We start from the raw sequence: 27,161 nt of genomic DNA on the forward strand, positions 1-27,161 counted from the left end.
TCATCTCGCCCGGGTGCCCAACATTCTTAAGATGGCCCTGACAGCAGTACAGAGAATATTGGAATATGATGTGAGACACTGGGCTGCTTCAGCATATCATGCTGGTTCAGATGCCATGGTTTAGCACTAGGTGCACAAAACTCAGCAAACCCAAACAAAGCATTGGGGTCATGTGCTTCTTGCTCCCCACCTCTTCCTGCAAATCCCAGGAGAGGACTTCTACCGACATTACTTCCGGATTCAATTAATTTCAACTTAGTTGTATGTAAGAACCAGGAATCCTGGTTTAAAACAAATAAACAAAACAATGTGACAACCGATGGTATAATTTCAATACAGTGGTACCTCGGGTTACAAATGCTTCAGGTTACAGACTGCTAACCCAGAAATAGTACCTCGGGTTAAGAATTTTGCTTCAGGATGAGAACAGAAATCGTGCTCCGGCGGCGTGGCGGCGCCAGGAGGCTCCATTAGGTAAAGTGGTGCCTCAGGTTAAGAACAGTTTCAGGTTAAGAACGGACCTCCGGAACCAATTAAGTTCTTAACCAGAGGTACCACTGTATTCTCTACTAACCACCTCTATGGGTACAAATGCCATTTGTTTATAATTCTGCCCTGTGTGAAATGGACAAAAAGCCAATTGTGTGCTTCAGTTTTCATGATAAACTTCCAGTAGCTTAGCCAAATTTTGTATTCAATTAATTTATTGTAGGCCACACCCCTGAAGCAAATTTGTTGTGAATAACCCTACAGCCATTATTGAGCAAGATCTACCACCATATACATGAGCAAAATCTGCTGGAAGTATTAGCTTGTGTGTTCACTGTAATTGAATTATGTCCACCAATGTTTCATTACGTTTCATTGGTTATGGTTATTTCCCCATTATACATTGGAATATTGTGTATGTTTTCCTGCTTATAATGCTACCACTTCTGTTTCAATTTTCTAATGTTCCTTTCACCCTGTGATACTTGCTGTGTTATGAAACTGGCTTTTTGACAGATATAGATCAACCAGATGGTTGATAAGTACCATTGAAGGATAGCGACTTACCCAAGGTCAGATGTAATGTTCAGATGTAATAGCAAACCATGGTTTGGTGCTATGCTTTGAGTTCTGCCTTTACTTACTCCCCTCTGTTGCACATGATATGACCCTAGTTTGCTTCCGTAGCTGCTCACACTACAGATTGTGGAATCTTGCAGCTCCAGACCAGGAAACTAATTTGTCTCAAACTAGGAGGGGATGTCTCACGTCAAGGGGGAGATGGAAGAAGCTGGAGGAGAGGGGAAACTGGTGCACATTAGGCCATTGGCATCACAACTGAATGTAGCCAATGTGTATCTGATTTAGGAGTTGAACTTAGTTCCATTAGGTACAAGTTTTAAAATGTTGTTCGGTTGACTGATAAACTAAATAGGTGTCTATCAAACTTAACTGGTCATCAGCTGCCAGCCTGTGTCACTTAAAAGGGATTTCTTAATAGCACCAGCTTCAAAGGTGTTGAGTGCTTTTGTCAAGTGAAATGTGCTTATTTAATCTTTTTTGCCTTATACGTATAATCTATTTTCTTTCTTTCTAACCAGAACCAATGAAGATATGTGGTCTAACCTTAACACTGGTAAATACTTCCTCTGCTACATTAACATGGAATCCCAAGAAGACCAACTTTACCCATTATAAAGCGTCTGTATCAAACAGTACATTCAGAAAGGAATATACTATTTTAGGGACTCGGACACATTACACCCTTACAGATCTGACTGCTGGCGGGATTTATAATTTCACACTGCAAAGAGTAAAAGGGAGTGTTGAAAGTACAATTGCCTTTACTGAAATCACTGCAGGTTTGTAGTTTTCTCTGCTGCTATATTTATTTATTAAGGGTCCAATAAATATTTATGCACACTGACTGCAGTCCATTTTAAAGGTTTTAACCCTCCATGGCTTCGTGAAAACATGGGCTGCTTCGCTTTTTAAAGCTGCAATCATACACTTACCTGGGAGTATGTCCCATTGAACTCTGTAGACGTGTAAGATTACTTAATTTGGGCATTTACTCATATCAGAAAGCGTTGCACATGCAGAGTGAGATGGTCCTGCAAAAATATCCCTGATGGAAGATGGAAAAAAGATGGAATTTGTTAAAGAGCTTAGGAACTCAGCAGCACATATAAAACTGACCTATTCTCAGGACTGACCCATTTATTTCAGTGGCAGAAGAGACCTATGCATTTGAGTCTATGTGAACTCAGGGTAGGAATAGACTTCTGAAGTTGAATGCTTTTTAAGGTTCGGATCATGAGTGCTTTCTTTGTAGCTGTAATCCAGGCAGAGTATTTTAGAAGAGAAACTCCAGTTCAAGCCCATACCTGATTTGTTTTCCACTGGTCAGGTTTCACGCTTGATTTAAGTACGAGTGCTGTAAAACGCCTTCTGCATTACCTGCTATTTTCATGCTCAAATGAAAAAATAACAGTAACTTTGTCCCTTGTTTTTATTCAGTTTAAGAAAGAAAGTAAGGAATCATGGGTATTTGTCTTTAGTAATAATATAATAATCGTTGGTTTCTACATATAGTGTATGTGTTCAATTTGTGAACAGATTATGGGGAATTTTGATATTTGCAAATTTCCAGATTTTGGTCCTCTGTTCACCACACAAAGACAGATGACTTGTGAATAACCAGGGCTGTGGTATACTTTAGGGTTGCTTGTGTGTGTGTGTGTGTGTGTGTGTGTGTGTGTGTGTGTGTGATAATACGTACAGTTTAGTGGAAAATAATAATAAATGAATTTTCTCCAAGAGCCAGAAAAGCCACAGAAACTAACAGTCTTCAACGTGTCGGCCCATTCCTTTTCTCTACATTGGAGGCTGCCGCATGGATACGTGGAAAGGTTTCATGTGGTTCTCACACCTCCTCATGGCTTTGTTTCTATCCGAGATGTGGGAGGTGGGGAGTATCAGGTATGTGGGGGCTTTTGTTTTGTAGTGCTTGGATAGTCAGCAATTGTTCATATGCTCTGCTGATAGGAAAAATTGGCCAAGCATGACGTTCTCTCTATTTAAGCTTTTTAAAGCTTAGATGAGGATTCAAAAGTACACATGCCAAATTTGTGAGAGCAAATTTCAACATCTATGGTTTGTTGCCTTAACAACAGTTATAATACTTTTACGAAGTCCACTGCAGACATCCAGCCAGTCATTTAAGGGTTCATGAATAGTTTAACAAAGGCAGGGCAGAGCTATTGAGTAATACAGGCTCATTAATTGTGTACTTGCCAGGAAGACCTAGACTTAAATCATTAATGCCAGGCAACATTTTCCTCTTTAGCCATCACAAAGTTATAGGAGCATTGTTTGATTCCTGTATTTGAAAAAAAAATATATAATTACCATGGTTTTTCATGTTATTTTGCTTTTGTTTTTTATTGGAGCTTCAAAGGCACAGGTACTTCATAAGAATGCTAACTAATGGTTTTGGTGGGTTATGTTTTAAACTGACAGCTCAACAAGTTTTTCCCCCTAGGATGCCTCAGCAAAGATGAACAGAATATTCTAGTGTTTTTAGCTGCAAGATACTAACCTGGGAATTCTGCAGAATCCTAGAATGCAGTAAACAGAGCTTCTGCGATGAGTTGTTCTTTGGCAGAAGAATCTTGTGCTCTTTGAGTGTTACCTTTTCACACCTTTTAATAGGCAACTTTCATATCGCAATAATGTGAAAAGTATATTTAAAGAAAAGTATTTAAATATGATGTGTGTTGTGAATATTTGTAATATGAATGCCGCTTTTTTAATGTTTGCTTTTGTTTAAATTGTAAGCTGTAGTTCTAACTGGGTTAATTTATTATTTTAGGCTGATATTTCGAGCACTACTCCTGGAACATTGTACAATGTGACTGTTTCTTCAGTTACCTCTTCGGCGTACAGCTCACCTGTCAGCAAAACAGTGACAACTAATGTAACTAGTGAGTTTATTGCCATATATTGCGCGTGACTATTTCCTTTAAAGGTCTCACGTACCCTTTAAAATATATGCAATGTGCTATATTAGTGTCTTTCTATTAGTGTCTGTTCATTTCTGTGTTAAATTGTTTGAGAAAGATATCATTTCTTAAGCAAATGGTTCGTGTGTTTGAAAGAGATATGTGTCTGAAAAATCAATAGTAATTTGGCATTATTTAAAACGGAGTGGCCAAAATACAAGTACTTCTGGATCAGATAAGCAGCTTGCTTTCGTATGATTTCTTGGGGAGTTCCACTTCCAAAAAATCGGTAGTGTTTAAAGTGCAGAAGCCTGGTGCTAAGGAAGCTTTAATAATGTGTGTGAAAAACAAAACTGGCATCAAGATCTATTTCGTCTATGACTATTGCAGCATTCCATTTTTTGAATTCTTATGGAAAGAATGTACTTGGCACATTTTATCATCTTTCATAATAGTGCTAAAGAAAGCCAACTTCATAGTATCTGCACTTTAAGAACTCAAAGACATCTTTGCTGGCAAATTCTTTCGTTATTATGTACTAGCAGCAGAGGTATACACGCACAACTTAATTAAAAGCCTGTCCTTCGTACAGATCCAGGACCTCCTGTTTTCCTTGCGGGGGAAAGAGTTGGATCTGCAGGAATTCTTCTCTCTTGGAACACACCACCACATCCAAATGGGAGGATTATATCCTACATTGTTAAATATAAAGAGGTCTGCCCTTGGATGCAAAATACTTATACTCAGGTTACGACAAAGCCAGACAGTTTGGAAGTTCTTCTCACCAATCTTAACCCTGGAACAACTTATGAGATTCAGGTACGTGCTTGGTTGTTTTCTGCCTGCTTGCTAATTACTTGCAAAGTGCAAATTAAAATATAGTTTTTATTGCGTATAACAGTAGGATAAAAAAAGATACCATATTAATTCACTGTTTTACCTTCTCACTGCACACCTGATATGCACAAAGGAAAGCATGACTGTTGCATTTTGCCTTCTCGTTGTTTCATCTCTGTTCATTCATTATTCATGGTCAATTAATTGATAGATATAAAGTTCTTTACTTCAAAATAGAAAGCCTAGTTCTATTATAAACATAGCACATGATCATTGCAACATTAATGAAATTAAGGTTACAGGTGGTTTAATCTTAAGAAAATGGAAGCAATTTACTATTTTGCAATTCATTTTTAGTTCATGTTATACCACAGTGGTTAATTCATTTTGTTCAGAGGATTTTGTTTAAAAAAAGATCCAAAATATTTTATGACTTAAAAAACAGATGGCTTATTATTAACATTTTATGATTTAAAAGCCTTGTTAACCTGAACTACTGCAAACCAGAGATTGCTTTAAAATGATCACTTTCCATTTTCAGAGGTTTGGGAAAAATAATTATGTCCATTATTGAATGGTAGCTATTACTTTGAACTGTACATTGATAAAAAAAATAACATAGCATATACAGGTTTGAATCCAAAGAAATGCACTCATCTTCCTCATTGCCGCCCCTTGCAACCCACCAAAAGCCAAGCAATTCTTAATAATAATAATAATAATAATAATAATAATAATAATAATAGCCCCATCCATCTGGCTGGCTTCCAGCAAAATATTAAAATACAATAATTCATCAAATATTAAAAGCTTCCCTAAACATTCTTTAGAACCCTTTGGGAGAGAGCACTGGGAGGTGGGAATTGGCTGAAAAAATGAGCCCCCCCCCCCTGCTTGAGCATAACTGTCTTCTCTTCTTTCACAAGGTTTGTGTCCAAGCCATAGTGGAGATTAGTGAATACTTTTGCTTTTTAAACAGAATGATATTTATGTTTTAATAAACCAAATGCTTTATCTTCCTTCCTTCCTTCCTTCCTTCCTTCCTTCCTTCCTTCCTTCCTCTCCCTTATCAATTTTATTCCAACTGGATTTTGACAACAGATTTAACTTTTTAGTGTTGGTTAATGTATTTATTGTAGCCAACAAAATCCTCACACTGTTTCCAATCATGGATCCCACCCCACAATCAGCATCCTATAACAATATTTCACACTTTATGAATAGAGCAAACGAAATTTTCTTCCTCTGAAAAGCCTTAAATTGTACCATCATCCATTCCCCTTGCAAAACGCAAATATGGCTATAATATAGACACTGTAAAGATCAAAGGTTAAGCCCATTTCCTTTTATCACTCAGCTGAGAGCATTTGCTGTCTCTCTTCTTTAAAGTAAACCTCTTATTCCATGAAAAATAAGTCTCCTAGTACCCATCATTTCAGCTCACATTGCTGAATTTATTATTTCATTATTTCAGGATGTTGGTGCTATGAAAGCTCAGGTTCATCACAACTGCACTTGGATTTCTCCATTCTGTTCTATGGCAGCTCTCATTTATACCCTGGAAGACATCATTTTGTGTGTGTTTAAGTCTAGGAAATTCATGTGTCTATGGAGCTGGAGCTGGCCTGTTGAGCCTGGCTTGGCTCAACAGGTCAGAGACACTTGTACCGCTGAAATTGCAGAGGCCATACTCATGACCCACTCCAGTGCCCAGTAAGGCTCTTAAGATATGTCATAAGTCTAACAATATGTACCTAAGAATGAGTTAATATGAGTTTCCACATGTATGTTTAGACGTTGTGTAGATTCAGATGATCACAGAGCCACTTTGAGTTCATTTCCACATAGTGAACCAGTTATCTGTAGCTCTACTGCAGTCCTGTAACTGCACAGAAATGTGGACTTGGCACTGGTGTAGAAATGAGAGCTTGGATGGTCACCTCAAACATCTGGCTTTGAATTGCATAGCCTATGTGACCCTTGGCCATCACATAGAACTATATATTGGATTAAAGCATCTTCGGTCTCTTTCTGTATATGCTCTATTTTTATTATGTTGCTTTGAGGATGCAAACAGAAGTGTTCCCCCCAAAAAATTATGTCATTTTGCATCTTAACTGGTCCCAATTTCTGTTGTCTGTTCATATGGAAGCCTGTTCTGCCTCTGATCTTTGTCTCGTTGCTTTTGGATATTTTCTGTCTCTGCTGTTCACTTTTTGAGATGAGGTGGCCCAAAGGTGAAAACCAATGCCAGTTCAAGGTTGGTGCATAGCATAGTTTTTTGTTTTGTTTTGTTTTGTTTAAATTATGGCAGTTTATAAAATGACGCATGGCATGGAGAAATTCCCCAACACTAGAACTCGTGGGTATTCAGTGAAGCTGGATGTTGGAAAATTCAGGGCAGAGGAAAGAGAGGACTTCTTCATGAAGCATGTAGTTCAGCTATGGAACTCGCTCCCACAGGAGGCAGTGATGGCCACCAACTTAGATGGCTTTAAAAGAGGATCAGAGAAATTCATGGAGGAGAGGCAGATAGAGATGCTAGCTATCAACTGGCCATGATAGCTATGCTAGTGTTGGAGCCAGTAATGCTGCTGAATACCAGATGCTGGAAACCACAGGAGAGGAGAGTGTTCTTGTGCTCAGGTCCTGCCTAAGGTTTTTGTACAGACACCTGGGTGGCTACTGGGAGGACAGGATATCAGACTAGATGGGCCACTGGCCCAATCCAGCAGACTCTCCTTATGTTCATATGCCTATGTCTCTATGGAATTGACATTGTGAGTGACTGGGGCTTGCATTTGCTCCCAGTGTGCTAATTTACCAGGCATGACTCTATTCTTCAAACAATTTGCTACTGTGAATTGGCAATAAATGTTGCCATATTTTGTTTGAACTGGATTTTGATGAGTCTCGTTCCATGCCAATAAGCACAGGACATCTTTGCCCGGTGACACTGGGGTCCATAGATTGCAGCAAAAATACTGGGCAAGGTTTTGTCCAGTATCTTGTCTGTGCAATGTGCTCATGGGGAAAAACTGTCCCATGAGCCCTTGCAACGGGGAGGTGAAGCCTATATAAGGCTGCCTCCTCTGGAGCTCAGAGCCATTTCGTCTTGAGAGCTTCCTGCTCACGCACCCTCATGTTCGAGTTTTCACTGAACATTTTTGGGTCATTCATTGACAGGGCCAGAAAGATTTTCATTCTCTCAACCTGATTTGCACCTGGTTGGAGTTTTCTCCGCCTCTCCTTCAGTGAAATTATGACCTTCCTTTGTTAAGTGGAAGAGTGTTGCTTGAATGACGCTGGAAATAGCATTGGACAGGATCAACATATTATAGGAGGACCCCATGAGGGGCCTAAGGAGAAGATTGACTATGGCACCTCCAAGCTCAGGTCGGGGAATCTGCCTGGTTGGAATCTGTACCCTAGTCACCCAGTGAGACCTTGTTTGCTTTGCAGTCACATTATTGGCTGCTGTTCTGGGTCACAGAATGTGCCTGCCTGGGCAATCAGGATTAAGCTGTTGACAGTGAAATTTTAAAACAGGCAGTCACCATCCACATCTCCATTGAAATAAATAGGAGCTATGTAGCATCCTTCACCTGCTCTTACACAGCTCTTTCTCATTTCAAAGATGCTAGCCGGGGGACGCAGGTGGCACTATGGGTTAAACCACAGAGCCTTGGGCTTGCTGATCAGAAGGTTGGCGGTTCGAATCCCCACGACGGGGTGAGCTCCCGTTGTTCGGTCCCAGCTCCTGCCAACCTAGCAGTTCGAAAGCACGTCAAAGTGCTAATAGATAAATAGGGAAGGTAAACGGCGTTTCCGTGTGCTGCTCTGGTTCGCCAGAAGCAGCTTTGTCATGCTGGCCACATGACCCGGAAGCTGTACTCCGGCTCCCTCGGCCAATAACGCGAGATGAGCGCCGTAACCCCAGAGTTGACCATGACTCGACCTAACGGTCAGGGGTCTCTTTACCTTTTATGTAGCATCCTTCACCTGCTCTTATACAGCTCTTTCTCATTTCAAAGATGCTAGTGCAGGTGAACTTCCCATTTTTATGATATGTTTTTGCTTACGGGAATGTATGCTGTCTTGTAATTTATTATTATTATTATAATAAATGTATAATTTATTATTAATAAATTATTAATTTATTATTAATTATTTTGTGCTTTAAAATAATTATCCTAACAGCACTAATTTGGGTTGATTGCAGGTTGCTGCTGAAAACAGTGCTGGCATTGGAGTATTTAGTGACCCATTTCTCTTTCAAACTGCAGAAAGTGGTAACTTGATTTATGTTACGATTTTTATCTAGCTTATTAGCTTATTATGTCACTGTGGGGAGTGTATTAGTGCAGATGCATGGGTGAACGTTGGGAGAATATTTGGGATGCTGACAAGTTAGTCCTGCTTCTCCTGTTACTAGTTTTGGAATTTACCTAGAATATTGCCCTTATGCAGCTGAGAATTCCGGTTATTTTTACAAGGCTACTAGAATAATTAAGCAAGAGGATTTCTTTTGGCATTTTTGTGCATGTGTGTGGGTGGATTGTTCTGCGAGTGAGAAGGTGAGGGCCTGAGAGAGTTTGCAGCTGTGCATCAGCGAACTGCTTAGAAATACATTGATGAGCCAGTCTCTGGATCAAACTGGAACAGAGAAATTAGGTTTGGGCACTATAATGAGCTACTTCATCCGCCAAGTATAGACTATCTGGCTAGAATACTCATGTATTAAAATTTGACTCTCACCAAGATAAAAGTGATAATTAAATGTTTTAGTTCTGAAGCCTATTTAATGTTACATTGTTTTTAAAGCTCCAGGTAAAGTGGTGAATCTCACAGTTGAAGCCTTCAACTATTCTGCTGTAAACCTGATTTGGTTCCTACCCCGGCAGCCAAATGGGAAAATAACCAGTTTCAAAATTAGCGTAAAGCATGCAAGAAGTGGGATAGTCGTGAAAGATGTCTCTGTTAAAGTGGAGGACCTTCTGTCTGGAAGGCTACCAGAATGCAATGTAAGTAATGTAAAATGTTTTGGTTATGGGTAGACAAGAATTTGATCTATCTGCAGTTTTATTTAGAAAGATGTATTTCATCTAAAAAAAAAATCCCAAAGGTCTTTACTCATTCAGAAGTTGATACAGTGCTATCGTTTGCAGCTTGATTTGCATTGATCTCTTGGCTAACGAGGATGTTTTCCCCCCTAGAGTGAGTGTATGCTGCAGATTGTGATCGAAAGCATGTGGACCATCTATGCATGTCCCACCTCAAATTTTCAATTTAGCAGCTACCCTCACAGTATCCCCAAGCTGCTGCTTAAACTGTCCCAAGTTTATAACAGAATTTGCATATTAAGGCTAAATAGCTTTACATAGATATAGCCACCATTGCACCATTGAATTTTATGGCAATTACTTCTGAGTAAACATATAGGGACGCGGGTGGCGCTGTGGTCTAAACCACAGAGCCTAGGGCTTGCTGATCAGAAGGTTGGTGGTTCAAATCCCCACGATGGGGTGAGCTCCCGTTGCTTGGTCCCTGCTCCTGCCAACCTAGCAGTTCAAAACCATGTCAGTAGATAAATAGGTACCGCTCCGGTGGGAAGGTAAACGGCGTTTCCGTGTGCTGCTCTGGTTTCGCCAGAAGTGGTTTAGTCATGCTGGCCACATGACCCAGAAGCTGTACACCGGCTTCCTCGGCCAGTAAAGCGAGATGAGCGCCGCAACCCCAGAGTCATCCACAACTTTACCTTTACCTTTACCTGAAACATACATGGGATTGTGCTGCAATCATTTATCTACTTACTTGGAAATAAACCCATTGGGTTCAATGAGGAAACATGTATAGGATTGCTTTGCTAGCATGAGAACCATTTAAAAGGAAATTGCTACCTGGGACAATGTATACTTTTTACATTATTTTTGTCTTTATGTCTCACACAATCCTTGACTTGCTTTTGAATTTTGTATCAATTAATGTCACATAACCCAACTCATTGCTCAATCATGGTTGAAAGTTAAAGCCTGTAGTAGCAAGAATCAGACATCTATATGCCTGACTTTTCATAACTAGAGCCCTAGTTACATTAATCAACATGATAAAATTACTTCAAACTAATTAAAAGGTAGAATCCTAGTCTTGTAAAATATATAATGTTAGTGGCTCCAGCAGGTTAAGACCTTGGGTTTACATTTCATTCAAGCAAATGGATTTGCGGCAGCACAGAGTTTCCAAACTTCATGACAAATAGGTTCTACATTGAGTGCTATTTACTCAGTCAGTAACGTTGCATCCATTGTGTTACATGTTGTTGCAGGCCACATAGATCAACAACATTTATCAGTTGTTATCTGATGAAGTGTGCATGCACACGAAAGCTCATACCAAAATAAAAACTTAGTTGGTCTTTAAAGTGCTACTGAAGGAGTTTTTTATTTTGCTTCAACTCAGACCAACACGGCTACCTACCTGTAACATTTATCAGTGTGCAACCTAATTTAATAATTTTTATAACAGAGATGGAGAGTGCTAGAAATGTAATTTGGAAATGCTTCACTAGAAATGGAAGTTTGGTTCTCTCAGGTGTAAAGGTAAAAAAGGTAAAGGACCCCTGAACGGTTACGTCCATTCAAAGGTGACTATGGGGTTGTGGTGCTCATCTCGCTTTCAGGCCGAGGGAGCCGGCGTTTGTCCACAGACAGCTTTCCGGGTCATGTGCCACTTCTGGCGCAACAGAACACCATGATGGAAACCAGAGTTGTATGCAGGTCCATGAATAGTAAATTGCAAGTGTTGATGCAGAACTCAGTAATTTGAGCTGCATCATTTTGTACTTGCCTATGAAATAGCCTGTATTGGAACTGACAAAAGAATAAATAGAAATTACACCAAAAATGGCAATATGCAGCTAATTTCCCCTTATTTATACTGCTGCCTAGAGAGTTCTTAAGGAAAGTTGTTGTTTTTTGTCATATTCTGTTTTGGGTGCATAATTAACATTCCTATGGACTCTGTATTTATCATGTTGTAGGTAGCATGAAGCTAATTGTTATTTTTAAGTTATTTTGTCTTTACAGGATAACAGTGAATCGTTTTTGTGGAGTACTACGACTCCCTCAACTACTTCTAGTAAAACTACTATATTGACCCCAAGTACATTGGCTCCCAGCAAAATGATCTCCGTCTGGAATGAGCCTATCAGTTTTGTTGTGACTAATCTCAGGCCATACACGACTTACCTTTTTGAAGTTTCTGCAGTTACTACCGAAGCAGGTTATATTGACAGTGCAATTGTCAGGACACCAGAATCAGGTATGTATTTTTTTAGGGGGGGAGATGTCAGCTATAGTGTAGGCAATCTTCCTGGCTTCACATGCTTACGCAAAAGACCAGCTTGAGAGTGTCTTAGGGTTCTCAGGAAGTGTGGGCACCTGGGAAGGCTGCAGAATGCAGACCACAGGAGAGAGAATTTCTAAAACAAAACAAAACAACAACACTCACGAAACCCCTCTAAAGTTAGGAAGGGACAAAAACAACAACAACCCTCCACTCCATCCATAATAATTCCACGAAAAAAGTCTTATGAATTAAGAAATAAGAAGAGCCTGATGAATCAGAGCAGTGGCCCATCTGCCTGTGGAAAGCCTGCAGTTTCCTATAGAGAAATATAAAAGGTTTAATTTCTGCAGGCACAACAAACATGGCAATAAAGAACCCACATTGTGGTCCGTTTAACAGTCAAAGTAGATAAGATGCTGGAGATCTGTAATTCTTTTAATGCTCCTGAAAAGCAGCCTTTGTACTAGGAGTGGGTTTAATGCTTTCACCCAGTGTTATTCCCCCCCCCCCCGATCTTCCACCCCTCGGCTGCTATTTGCCTTCTTAGGGATAGCATATGGGTACTATTTCTACTTTTCTGCACTACAAATATCTTCATGTTTTGCTGGCACAGCATGTTAACACCTTAGTGAGTTCCTATGAATAAACGAGGACGAGAAATGATTGACCACGATATAAACCCTGAAATGGTTCACTGAGTAAGCCGTGTCTCCCAACTAGAACTGCAGTCCTGCTTAACCAACTTCAAGATTAACATTTTAGAATAATACATTAATTGTAGGGAATGCCCTTACAGTTGGCATCAGGATAGCACCGTCTTCAATAAGCACCTAAAAATCCTTTGAATTGATGAGAGATTTATTTCCTTTCATTAGCAGCTGTTCTCTTTTTGACAGCAAGTGTAATATAAAATATTTGTCCTTTTTCATGTCCAGCAGTGCCTTTGAATAATGTCGTGTTTGACCTAATCGTTGTCACACTTCAAGCAGCTGAAACATTTTGTCAGCTGTGCAGAAATAGCAATATGTCAGGGATATCACTAACAAAGTGTTCAAGCGAATATTCGAGACAGTTTAAATTCATTCCCAAGATTATTTTTAGCCAATGGTCTGCAACATTTTTTGGCTTTCAACTTTTTCTCTTTTTTTAGGCCTCTTAGTATATCTCTCTTGCTCTCTGCAAATACATATATATTTTAATTAATCTTACGTGCCTGAATGCCTAGATTTTTTGAACCCAAGGGCTACGTGCTATGGGCAAACTTCCAGAGGGCACATAGCAGTGGTGAGTGGGGTGAGAGGCCAACAGGGGGCAGAGCAACAGGTGTGACTTTTACCTTTCTACAGGAGGCTGCATTCCAAGTGTGCAGAAGTCAAGGGTTTCTAAATACACACACACACTCTGTTGCCAAATCTCTTCATCCAGGCAAGCAAGAGCCATTGCCATGGTTCAAGGACACATTCCAGACAAACAAAAGCACTCAAGGAAGATGCAGAGCAGGACCAGCAAAGTGGGTGGCCTGGAGGAATCGTGAGAGCTGGATAGAGAACCCGAGAGGGCTGCATTCAACCCTTGAGCACGAGGTTCCCCACCTCTAGTCTAAAATATGTCAACTGCCGCATTCCAGAAATAGTGTATCCTTAGTGATATACCACATGAACTTTGCACAAATAGCCTCTTGAAACTTTCCCCCATATCTGTGGGCAGAGAAATGACAACAACAACAACAACAACAACAACAACAACAACAACAACACCCACCTTTTCCCCTTGCTGCAGGAGCTGAGATTCTACCACATATTCCAGTATCTTGCCCAGAGACTGGTCTGTTAAACATTAAAAGCATCCCTAAACAGGGCTGCCTTCAGATGTCTTCTAAAAGTCTGGTAGATGTTTTTCTCTTTGACATCTGGTGGGAGGGCATTCCACAGGGCGGGTGCCACTACCGAGAAGGCCCTCTGCCTGGTTCCCTGCAACTTGGCTTCTCGCAACGAGGGAACCGCCAGAAGGCCCTCAGTACTGGACTCAGTGTCCGGGCAGAACGATGGGGATGGAGACACTCCTTCAGGTATACTGGACCGAGGCCATTTAGGGCTTTAAAGGTCAGCACCAACACTTTGAATTGTGCTCGGAAATGTACTGGGAGCCAATGTAGATCTTTCAAGACCGGTGTTATGTGGCCGCTCCCAGTCACCAGTCTAGCTGCCACATTCTGGATTAGTTGTAGTTTCTGGGTCACCTTCAAAGGTAGCCCCACATAGAGCGCATTGCAGTAATCCAAGTGAGAGATAACTAGAGCATGCATCACTCTGGCGAGACAGTCTGCGGGCAGGTAGGGTCTCAGCCTGCATACCAGATGGAGCTGGTAAACAGCTGCCCTGGACACAGAATTGACCTGTGCCTCCATGGACAGCTGTGAGTCCAAAACAACTCCCAGGCTGTGCACCTGGTCCTTCAGGGGCACAGTTACCCCATTCAGGAACAGGGAGTCCTCCACACCTGCCCGCCTCCTGTTCCCCACAAACAGTACTTCTGTCTTGTCAGGATTCAACCTCAATCTGTTAGCCGCCATCCATCCTCCAACCGCCTCCAAGCACTCACACAGGACCTTCACCGCCTTCACTGGTTCTGATTTAAAAGAGAGGTAGAGCTGGGTATCATCAGCATACTGGTGGACACCCAGCCCAAACCCCCTGATGATCTCTCCCAGCGGCTGCATATAGATGTTAAAAAGCATGGGGGAGAGGACAGAACCCTGAGGCACCCCACAAGTGAGCGCCCAGGGGTCTGAACACTCATCCCCCACCACCACTTTCTGAACACGGCCCAGGAGGAAGGAGAGGACAGAACCCTTATGGCCTTAAAAGCACCTTTTCATTTCATTTCATTTCAGTTCCAGAAGATCCACCTCAAAACTTTGTTAAAGTCAACATTACAGGAAAGTCTTTTTCAGTTTCTTGGGAGCCACCAACCATTGTCACTGGAAAGTTTAGCTACAGAGTTGAATTATATGGACCACTGGGTAAGTCTGCATCAAATGTAATTTTGTTTGTCTTTCATGCTTTCTTTTGGTCTGAAAACAAAACAAACAAAAACTATGGCTATAATAATGCTCAATTAAATTTTTGATTTGAAATAATTTCTGTTTTCCATTTCCAATGTCTGTTGGTGAAAACATTTATTTAATGTCCTCGCTTAGGTCCTCTCCCCCCTCCCCATTCCCTGGAACAGTGGATTGTGTGATAATAAGTGAAATAAAAAGCAGTGTGTCCTTTGTCTCTGAAGATATGTGTGGACCTGCTTCCCTGAACTTTTGCATAATGTACCTTTCTTCAAATCCCTACCTGACTAATAAAATCAAAGATATGTGTCAATATCTTTGTGATTTTCCATTGTTGTCGGATGTAAGGCTTACTGTTGCATTACTGCAAGCATGGATTAATTGGTCTATCTTTCAAAAAAGAAATTTGAATTTATGCAAAACTACCTTTGATTTGATTTTGATTTTAAGTTTTGCTAAGTCTTTTTGAAGGACTAAAATATTTTTTTAAATAAAAAATTTGAACTGCATTGAGTATTGTGCCAATTTAATATCTGCCCACACTGAAGACAAATGCAGGTATAGTTTTGGTATGATAATCTAGTCTGTGTGGTCCAATGATATTTATATTCGGGTTGCCCTCTTTTCATGAGAAAGCACCTGTGTGTCTAGGGTACAAAACAACAAAAAAAATGACAATTTCCCCTAATAATGGAGACAGTGATGTGAAAATATTGCTGTTTGATTTCTGCCTGTTGCACTGTAAAAGCCCAGATATTCTGCCCATAAAATTAACCCTATGCCTGCTTAAAAAGAAATTCCATGCTACCCTATCAGCTAAGTCCTGAGACAAAAACACAAATGGGTCAGCAGCATTGCAGACATGCCTTAAGGCAGGGGAACAACAACAACAACAACAACAACAATTTATTATTTATACCCCAACCATCTGGCTGGGCTTCCCTCCAAATGTTGGACTATAGATCCCATCATCCCTGACCATTGACAACAAAGGCAGAAGTTGATGGAAGTTGTATTATAGCATCTGGTGAGCACCAAGTTATCTACTCTAATCCCAACAAGTCAATGAAAAATGTGGCTGGAAAATTTGCTGCAGGAAATAGTGAGCAGAAAGCAGTTTTTCTATTTTGGCTTAATGGGCAGGGTTCATTTGCACCGTAGTTAGCTTTCAACCCAATTTCACCAGAGCTTGTTAAAACACGGCTCATTAGAACACAGCACATACTTGACATAAACTAGCTACTAAACATTAATTGCCTGTCACAGTTGTTACTCAATGTAACAACAGTGACCAGGTCAGTTGAAATGGTCAGTTCTTTTTCCCTTTATTTATTTTAAACTTACTTCTTCATTTCAGGCCATATCTTGGATAATAGCACAAAAGACCTCAAGTTCACTTTTACTAATCTAATACCATTCACAACCTATGATGCTTTTGTTGCTGCTGAGACAAGTGCCGGGGTGGGGCCCAAGTCAAACCTAACTGTTTTCACTCCCGCAGGAGGTAAGTTGCATGCTTGATAGCAAACTACATCATATTATCGATATATTCTATTTCATCTCGTCCTTTGGAAAGCCAGTGTTTGTAAATGTGGCCTGTGAAAAACATGTGTGAAATGTTTAGAAGTGCCCAAGTTAACTGTTACATACTTTCTACAATAGTTTAGCATAAATAAGTATGGCTACCAATATTTTCTGACAGGGTTCGAGTCTCTTTAGCAGCTGCATGATTGGCAGAAACTCTGCATTTCCCTCTATGGGGAGAGAAGGAGGAAAAGTACCGGCTGCATTTCTGCCTCTCATGCAGCTGTTAAAGGGACAAACACCCATCTCCCCCAACAATCCAACAAGTAGGATAAAAGAGGGACCCATCACACATATGTCTGGAGTAATTCTGTTGAAATACAAGAGGCTCATCAGTATTGGCATTCTGCCGGATCTTGAAAACACACCAGTTTAAACAAGCATTTTCCTGATCTCCTGACCCAAACCTCCTTTTTTAATTCTTTTAATTGCTGTTTTGAATGTTGGTCAATATGTGCTGACTCTTTGGTACACATTGTTATATCTGAAGCAGCTACATGTATTTGTTCTACTAGGAATCTTGAAAAATACAAAATATAAAGCAGTTTGAGGATTATGTACGGGAGTAAATTAAATGGAAATTAAATGTACATAAATGGTATATTCTCTGCCTCCCTACCAATCCCTCAACAGCAACAACTCTGCTCTTTCACTTAATTTGCTTACTGCTTTTGAAGTCAGGCTGGACTTTAAAAAGTGCCGCCCAACACCCCTTCCCACCTGATTTATCCCTTGTAGGCACCCATGTTTACATCTTATGAATGAAAATCATCTTTCATTCACAGCAGCTGTTTGACCATTAGATGGCAGTAAGTGGTTACAATAAATAGTAAATTGGAATTTCATAGTTTTGCAGACCAGCTTTACTTCTACAGCTTATTTAAGGTTATACAACATTTACAATCAAGCTCGACTTTCATATGCATAATTTCCATTAGGTCTGTTATAGGTCCCTGAAGCTCCTTGTGGGATCAGTTTCAATTGCTGCAGCCGAGGATGTGGACAGAACACTTGTGGTAGAGGCAATGAAGCCAACAAGGTGCTCTGTTGATCCCTGTTGACTAGAAGGTCCAAACCAAATATTTGGTAGCCAGTTCTAGACAGTGGTGCACTTATCTCAATTCAGCAGGGTGTTATGCCCATTGCCTTGAAAGAAGCAGTGGTGTTGCCCCTCTTGAAGAGGTTCTTCGTGGATCCAGAAGTTTTAGGAAATTACTGACCAGACTCTAATATAACTAATATGCACCATATCTCAGTGCACTCTAGGTAAGTTGCAGGGTACTTGTGTAACTGCAGCTTTTGTCTACACAACTCTGTGCACCACTGCAGGCACACACATTCAGGATGCCATGGTCCAGATTTAAACTCTGACAATATTATTAGGCAGAGTTCATATTTTAATAGTCATACAACACATTACATTTTAATATTAGACTCCAAATCCTTGCACAAATGATGTTTTATGATACTTACAAGTTTATCTGACATAATTAATGATTTGATACAAACAGAATAATTAAAGTGTATCATTTTCAATATGTTGTTTATTTTCCAGTTCCTGGACCTGTATTTGATTTGCATATGGCAGAGGTATCTGCAACCTTTGTTAGAATTGGTTGGCAGAAACCACAGCAACCAAATGGAATCATCACTCAGTACAGAGTAAAAGTTTCACTTGAGGACACAGGGGAAACCCTTGAAGATACAATTCTAACAGAAAAAATCAAGGTGCTTTAACTTACTGATTTGCTACTTATTGATTTTCTGTGCATTCACTTCATTATGTATAATTATTCCTAATTCTTATGTATGACTTGAAAATTAGTGTTTTAGACAGAAACAATCACTTGTCCTGGGTGCATAAGGCACGCTGCATAGCGGTGGGGATTGCCAGTGATAAATAAGACACAGGATGGGATAAATCAGGCCACAACTTTATTGATTCCAGATGTAAAATGGTTTGGCAAAGGCACTGGGTAAGTATGGTTGAACCTGGGATGGGTTGGCCCCTTGACATGGTTCAAGAGTGATATTCCTGCCAGTACCGCCTCTCAAAAGGGGTGCTATGGCCCATCGGCTTCTGTGTGGGATCCCATTCAGCATTGTCCCTTCCAGGACCCTTTTAACGGGGTACCCTGATGTTACAAGATACCACCCAATGCCTTATCCGCCAAAGTTGTGACGCTTGCTATGAGGCAGGTGAAAACGTACAGACAAGCCAATTAGTCTGCAGGGAAAAATTCCTCACATTGGCCCCAAATACAACTACTGAGTATTCCATAGCGATGTCTTAATCTGTCCAATCCTCTCGCCTTTGGTTTGAACCACACACATGCAAAATGAACAAGGTGCAACAGTGGGTGATTCAATGGTGACCGGCTCCACATGGGCAAGAGGCTGGGCACCAGCCGCTGCTCCCTTTCAAAGGGGGAAGGTGGTCCCAGCTCCTGCTAAGCTTCCACCTCCACCCACCCCTCTGGTGCTTACCCAGTTGGCTGGAAGAGGAGGTCTCATGCCCCTCTCCAGCTGTGCGGGATGCATCTCTCTGTCCCCATACTTCTAGCTTGCCTGGGCAGCAAGTCCGCTCACCCCTCTTGGTGCGCCAGCGTTGCGGGATGGCAGAGGTTTCACTGGGGCCCCAACGTGGGAACTGGAACTGCCATGCCCTTTCTGGTGGTGGTGGGGAAACAGAAGCCTCCGTCGCCTATCAGGAACCGGATTCTAGGCTGCATCCTGCTTTGGCAAATGGGGATGTGGGCTGGGACTTGAGCTGTGCCAGGGGGAGGAGCCGATGGAGCCGGTAGGCCTCCCTCAGATCTGCCCCTTGTCCATTTAAGCAGCCCACACCTGGGGCACTACCTGTTCGTTCCCTCACTGGTTGAAGACTCCGCTTGCCCCTCCAAACTCTGGGGTATTCCGTTAAAGGGATCTGGGGGGAGTGGCCATGTCCGTGGGGCCAGGTGGGACCCAGGGCCAAAGGCAATCCCCCATATGGTGTCACCCTATTTGCGGGTGTCACCCTATTTGATGTAAGTCTTAGGAACCCCTACCTGGATTGACCATGTGTCACTTCCGGCAGGCAGGTCAGAAGTATTTGGATTGCCCCAGCCCAAGCCAAACCTCTTTCATCTGTATTCAATAAAGTTGTGGCCTGTTTTGACCCCAAACCAGTCTTGTCGGTCTTTTATTTATATGGGTTGGGGTATGGGGAGCCCGACGCCTGGTCCCGCAAATGGTGGCGCAGTAAGCCACTATTTTTTCTAACTTCCTCGTTTTTCATTTTTTAGGATTTTATTGAAGATTTGGATCCAGACATTTTAAATGAGAACACCTCACCGTCTTTCACATGGAGTGAAGTGGAAACAGTAACTGGTTCGTATGAAGGATCAGCTGAGATGTTTCCAACAGTGCACAACTTTTCTCCAGTAATATTTACAAGCATGTCTGAGGATAATTTGCCTATTTTGAACAGAGCTGCAGAACTACATCCAGATTCTGGTAAGTTTCTAAGTCCCTCTCCTCCCCATATACCTCCCTCATTGTTCAAAAGGCTGCTGTCACATATATGATCCTTAGCACAGAAACCAACCAAATTATTAATGGGTCATTTACTGAAGTCAAATTCCAGCCCCCTCCTGGAGCAAATGCAGAATGCCACACAAGCAGAGAGTACTAGCTTCTTGTCACCCAGTTGACCTTCCACCGAGAGAAAGAAGATGCCAGGGCCGTTGAACAAGCTGCATAGACAATCAGTTATTACAGTTGCCAAGGCAGGTGTGATTGGAGGAGATTAACATATCTCCATGTCCCATGTGGACGTTAATTTCTCCAGGGGCTTTTGACTGATAGGTTTTCAAATGCCACTGAGGGTAAATAGGTCAAAAAGTTACAACTCTGCTACATGGGAGCAACAAACAGGTGGAGATGACCCTGTGACACAATGATGTCATTAGCACACTCTCTTGCACAGCATTATCAATGGGGTATTTTTCTTGACTAAGTATGGATATTTATGACCCATTAAACAAGGGTTGGCTGGCGGATAGAGGCTTAAAATACCTCTCTGAATTTTTCAAGTGAAGGCACTCAACAAGACAGAAGGCCATGTTCTGATTTTCTTTACATCCCTTTGAAAGTAAAGTGTAAATGAAGCTGGGGCTGGAAAGTTCATTTTTAGAAATAGTCATACAGTCTTTATATTATCATTACCGACTTGCACTGTTCGAAAATACACTTTCCATTTCCATTATAATAGGAATAACTAACTCTCTCCTTTTTTTAACCAATGTATATACTACAAGAATGAAGACATTCCAAGGTCACAATCCTAAACATATTTACCTGGGAGTAAATCTCATCGACTTCAGTAAGACTTACTTCAGTGAGAGCCAGTGTGGTGTAGTGGTTAAGAGCGGTAGACTCGTAATCTGGGGAACCAGGTTCGCGTCTCCGCTCCTCCACATGCAGCTGCTGGGTGACCTTGGGCTAGTCACACTTCTCTGAAGTCTCTCAGCCCCATTCACCTCACAGAGTGTTTGTTGTGGGGGAGGAAGGGAAAGGAGAATGTTAGCCGCTTTGAGACTCCTTTGGGTAGTGATAAAGCAGGATATCAAATCCAAACTCCTCCTCCTCCTCCTCCTCCTCCTCCTCCTCCTCCTCCTCTTCTTACTATATTCTATATTCTAAATATATTGTGCTATATTGTCCCATTTTTCAGTCTAGTTCAATTCAGGGTTAATTTCTAACCTCTGTCTATGACTAGCCTCTATTCCATCTCTATTCCAACATTGGATTTTGCTTAATGGGGAAAATTTACTTAATTTGTGTTAGTGTTTAAGATTTAATATAATGGTAACAATAGTTTTCCTTTCCTTTATATATAAATGCATTGAAAACATTTCCTGATACCATCAACCATTTAGCTGAGCAGCTGTCCTATCTTGTAAATGGACTCCAGCCTTTCACTAAATATGCAATTGAGGTCTCTGCTTTTACCATTATTGGAGAAGGACCACCAGCTATTCTCATTGCTAGGACAAGTGAACAAGGTAAAATTTTTATTGCTGACATAATTTCATGCTGGCAGTACGTAATTGTCTCCACACTTCTAACTCATACTAAATGGATTGTTTTTGTTCTGCAGTTCCAAGCTCAGTCGAAAATATCAATTATAAAAATATTAGTTCGTCCTCAGTTTTGCTTTATTGGGATATACCAATAAACCCCAATGGAAAGATCACACATTACACAGTTTATGCAATGGAGCTGGATACACATAGAGCTTTTCACCTGACTACGTCAAATAACAGCATCTTGATTACAGGTAAGAGTAGCTTTTAAATAACTGCTGTAGTAGCAATCAAAGCTATGTTGGAATAGAATATAGATTGAACTTTTCTATATTTCTGCATCTCTACGTATATTCAACAGGCTTTAATGAACCAAAATGCTTTTAAAGAACTGACAATATTTGCAGGTACTACTTTGCACATCTTCACCTTGGAGGAATGCTGAATGAATGGATACTTTAATCTAGCTTTAGATTCTTCTACTTTTGGGGTATTTAGTAATACAAATGGTCTTAGGTTGTATTTTCATTCTAGTGGTTCCCTCCCTCCCTCTCTCTCTCACACACAATATTATCAACAACTAGTGGAAAACGAAGAGTCGGACACGACTAAACGACCAAACAACAAAGTGGAAAACAGAATTTAGAAAAATAAAATCGTAAAAGATAATGTGGCAGAATCCAAAGCCAGGGGTCCCCACCCCTGTTTTATAGTGAATCAGAACTGTATGAATTGGTTAATTTCAATAGGGCACACCCAATATACATAGCTGCCAAGTTATCCCTTTTTTACAGGGATTTTCCCTTATGCTGAATAGGCTTCCTCGCGAGAAAAGCGAAAACTTGGCAGCTATGCCAATATACCAGTGTCTTGTGCTTGCAGTGTTTTTCCTTCTTTTTCCTTCTAGGTTTGAGAAAGTATACGAATTATAAAATGAGAGTAGCGGCTTCCACAACTATAGGGGAAAGTGCTCTGTCTGAAGACAATGATATTTTTGTGAGAACACCTGAGGATGGTAAGCATATTGGTCATGCTGATTTTATAATTTTTCATGTCATTGCTGAATAATCCATCTTGCGCAGTCTACCTAGTGGAAGTTAATAAATCTGTGTTTCTGAGGATCTCCCTGGACTTCCTTGTGTCCTTCGCTAAATTCAGTTTTTTTTCTAACTAAAACAGGACAGCAGCATTTCCTGCTTTGATTTTACATGATAGAAATCTACTTCTAAATCAGAGAAGCATCAGCTGACTAGGTTTTATATAGAGATGTGAAGGCACCCCAAAAAAAACTAGGAAAGTTGAGGAGAGGGAAACCACCACCTCATTTTTCGGTCCCATCCCCCCCCCCCCGGCCTTCACATCTCTAGTTCTATATTTCAGTGCCAATATGCCAAACAGTTACATATTCAAAACATATATAGTGTTTTTATTTTGCATTAAAATTAACTGGTAATGTTGGCAGAAATTGAATAGTTCTTTGGATATTCAAAAGCTGGAATAAGTCATTCTTCGAATTGATTACCCTTTACTATACAGTGGTACCTCAACCTACGAACGACTCGACAACCAATTTTTTCGACTTATAAATGGGGCTAATGGCTGCGCGCTTACGAATGTCTCGACATCCGAAAGGAAACCACGGCGGTTTTCGACTTACAAAATTTTAGATAAGGTTGCTTCAACTTACTAATTTTTCCGTTTCCAATGCATTCCTATGGGAAATCGCATTTCCAATGGCGTTTTTCGACTTACAAATTTTTCGACATACGAAGGTGCCTTCGGAATGGATGAAATTCATAAGTCGAGGCACCACTGTACCTTTAAGTTACATTTTGACTCATAATTCCATGATTGATGAGAAGGTGCCTAGCTTTCTTACCTATAATTGATGTTACAGTGACAGCATAACTATGGGGAGAAGAAAAACGTTGCCCCAATCAGTTCCTGGTCTTACTGTAACTTCTAGTTGTTCTTAAAGAAACTGAATTGATGTAGACAAATGTTTAATATGTTGGGGGGACGGGACGACTCCAAGTGACTTTCTTTTATGTTTTCTAAACTAAAGAACCAGGTTCACCACCCCAACATGTCGAGATATTAGAAGTGACTGCCACAGAAATAGGTTTAAGATGGTCACCACCTGAGAAGCCTAATGGGATTATAACTCATTATGAAGTCATGTATGATGATGCTAGTGCTTTAATTCTGAGAAACACAACAGCAACAAATCTTCTTTTAAATGGCTTGAAACCATATACTCTGTACAATATTTCTGTAAGGGCATTCACCCGCCTTGGGCATGGGAATCAGTCGTCTCCCCTGTTATCTGTAAAAACGGCTGATACCGGTAAGTGCAGCATTTTGGAATACCGTTTTATCTCTGTGGCTTCCATTTTAAGCATCATTAAACTCCAGTGGATTTTCTTGCAGATAAGCATCTTAGGGATTTGGGCGTGAACCTGATACTGTATATCATGATAGCACATGTATTTGGTTTTGCATCTGGCATATTCTAATGTAGATCACACTGCTTTCTGTGTGCTAAGTATCGGATGGGGCAGGGGACAGGAAGAAAATATGGTTTTCTCCATCCCGCCACCCTAGAGTAACAAGACAGATAGGTGGGCAGGAGGGAGCCATAGGAAATGACAATTCCTTGATTCTTGACAGGAATTATGCTGCTAAGCATGTTAAAGAGTATTGATTACAGTTAAGGAGATACCAACAATTCATCTCCTCCCTGCTGGGGTTTTCTAGCATCCTGCTCTCACTACATACCCTAGTTGTCTCTCAATTGCCTTTCTTGAGAGTTGGGGATATTCAAGAAAAGCTTGGAATACGCCAAGCTAAACTGTCATAGTACAAGGGAACTTCTGCCCAGTTGAAAAGAACTAAGCAAATACATTAATTACAAGGCAAATTAGACTCACAAGTGCTGATTATTAATAAATACCTTCACACTCTGGTATAATTTGGTTTGAAATAATATACTCTGTCTGAAAAAAATCATTTCCCTACTAGTGAACCAAGAATCTAACTAGATGATAAGAGACTCCATTGTGGTATTTTTATACTAGATTTGAAGTTGCTAAGTCTTCTGTAAGGGGGAGGGATTACAGAGAACCCCCCCCCTCATCAGAAGCAGCCCGTCTTCAAGCAGTCATGAGAGCGTGGGGTCGGAAGGGATGAGTCAGGAAACGGAGAAGGAGTGCCAGGGCTCTGGCAGCACTGGAGAGCCCCTGCTCCATAGGCAGGAAGAGAGGGAGGCGGAAAGAGTGGATAGGAACAGGGCAGACAGAAGACCCGTATCTCCGATGCCGGAACTGAGGAAGAGAAGGAAGGGGAGGCGCTTCTCAGTTCCGAGGCTTTTATGCTGGTCGAGGACGCGGAAGCATTTAGTGCAAGAATCTGACTCGAGCGGGTAGACATGAAAGGAGCAATCAGTTACACTGTAAATAATGTGCACCAATAAAAATGTCTGAAAGACAAGCATGTGGACGGTCGTTACTCAAGAGTAGTCACAACAAACCCTGACATCTCCTTTGTAAAATTCTCCTTGGTTTGGTTTGGTTTAAAAACTAAACTAAACTAAATCTGTACTGATAGGTCTTCAAGGATTACAAATTGGTTGGATAAAAGAATGATGGTGGTTCTTGATGACTGGGCTGGTTCACACTTGAGTTTTAGTTCTTACTTCCTCAGTCATACTGTACACTTAATGATTATCTGAAATTTTAATAACTTTTCTCTGAATTCTTCCTTTTCAGTTCCCGAATTCCCACCACAAAACATAACTTATAAGAATATCTCTTCTTCGGAGGTAGAGCTATCATTTCTTCCACCATCTGTCCCGAATGGGATTATAGAGACATATACTGTATATCTCAGAGAGGCTGATGGAACTGATGGAAGAACCATCAACACCACACATCTATCACTAACTATTACAGGTGACTGTAATACAGCAGTTTGTGACTTTAAAATGATTGTATCTTTGCTGGTTTATTTTGCTTAGTTCATACTGTATAGTATATATCTCATAATACTGCTTTAGAATTAGATTAACAATCAAAATGATAGTATTTGGGGAGGGGGGTGGATACTGTGTTGGGAATAAATTTATCTGTGTTTACTATTTATTTTGTTTTGCCCTGCATCTGAACATGAGATTGGGGCGGGATAGAATCACATAAATAGAAATTTAAAATACAACAATAAAATTTGAACAGGCACAGGCAAGTTAATTAGTAGCCTGTAAAAGGCTTGTAAAAAAGAAACAACAATTCAGTACTGTTGGTGTACCACTGTAAAACGTTCTTTGGATTTTGTGACTTTTATTTGTTGTAAAATAATAAAATAGAAATGGTTAAACCTTTATTTATTTAAGTTTTTTCTGATTGCGATACTGAACTTTGAGGGACTTCTCTAAAACCTGTGAAAGTAACAGAAAAAGCTACATATAACACACAAACATAAGTGTATGAATGTGTATCTAAAATTTCAAACATATAAATATTATTAACAATTTATTATTTATTTTAGGCTTAAAAATATATACAAGATATATTGCTGAGGTATCTTCAAGCACTGTAAAGGGTGAAGGTCCTCGCAGTGCTCCTTTGCACATGTTGACTGATGAAGATGGTAAGCTTTTTGTCATTGTCTAATTACAGTGTTTTATGCAGCTGACATCTTTAACATCAATTGGCTAAGCAGGACTGAAGGCACAGAATGTTGTACAAAAAAAATCAATTGCTGGGGGTGGGGGGGACTGTCAGAATGTTTGTAGTCAAACTTCTGCATGGGATGGAAAAACAGGCAGTTATGTTGGCATTTGCTTTTTTCAAAAAATTCTCATATAGCCAAAATTCAGTTACATAGTAAAGAAAGCAGTACTATGGCAGACAAACAAAAATGTTTAGGGTGTTCTTTCTTGCAAGTTCTGAACATCAGACCAAATGCACCACATATTTCTCATAGTTGTGATCATTTTCCCATTTTGCATGCATGATTACACTATGACCTGAAATTTTGGTACGCGATGCTGTTTTGTGTGAGTTAAAATAAACACAATTAAATGTTAATGTTTCTGTTTCTGATGAAGTCTTCCATCATCTATTGTTGTTGCTGTTGTTGTTCCTTAACAAATAATAAAGCTTAAGATAAAATTGTTAAAGAACATTGGATGAGTTGAAAGGATCAACCTTTGTTGTTACTTTATACAAAATCAGACCAATGGGTCCAGAACTGGCTAAGTGTTGAAACAAAATA

General features: G+C 40.5%; 1 protein-coding gene across 4 annotated transcripts in view; it reads left to right on the top strand.

Moving 5' to 3' along the window:
* The first annotated feature begins 3,330 nt into the window (after positions 1–3,330).
* Positions 3,331–27,161, top strand: part of PTPRQ (protein tyrosine phosphatase receptor type Q) — an 87,736-nt gene continuing 63,905 nt past the window's right edge. For 3 of the 4 annotated variants that reach the window (XM_060279680.1, XM_060279681.1, XM_060279683.1), the window contains exons 1-16: positions 3,331–3,454; positions 3,863–3,974; positions 4,585–4,811; positions 9,052–9,121; positions 9,654–9,853; positions 11,915–12,149; positions 15,070–15,198; positions 16,595–16,741; positions 18,377–18,549; positions 20,109–20,319; positions 21,744–21,869; positions 21,965–22,144; positions 22,798–22,905; positions 23,956–24,237; positions 25,658–25,840; positions 26,433–26,534. In XM_060279680.1, the coding sequence (XP_060135663.1) occupies positions 3,401–3,454; positions 3,863–3,974; positions 4,585–4,811; positions 9,052–9,121; positions 9,654–9,853; positions 11,915–12,149; positions 15,070–15,198; positions 16,595–16,741; positions 18,377–18,549; positions 20,109–20,319; positions 21,744–21,869; positions 21,965–22,144; positions 22,798–22,905; positions 23,956–24,237; positions 25,658–25,840; positions 26,433–26,534 (2,539 nt within the window). In that variant the 5' untranslated portion in view covers positions 3,331–3,400. The other variant, XM_060279682.1, reaches the window with a different exon arrangement.

Source organism: Zootoca vivipara, chromosome 10 (assembly GCF_963506605.1).
Source record: "Zootoca vivipara chromosome 10, rZooViv1.1, whole genome shotgun sequence".
Lineage (NCBI taxonomy): Eukaryota > Metazoa > Chordata > Lepidosauria > Squamata > Lacertidae > Zootoca > Zootoca vivipara.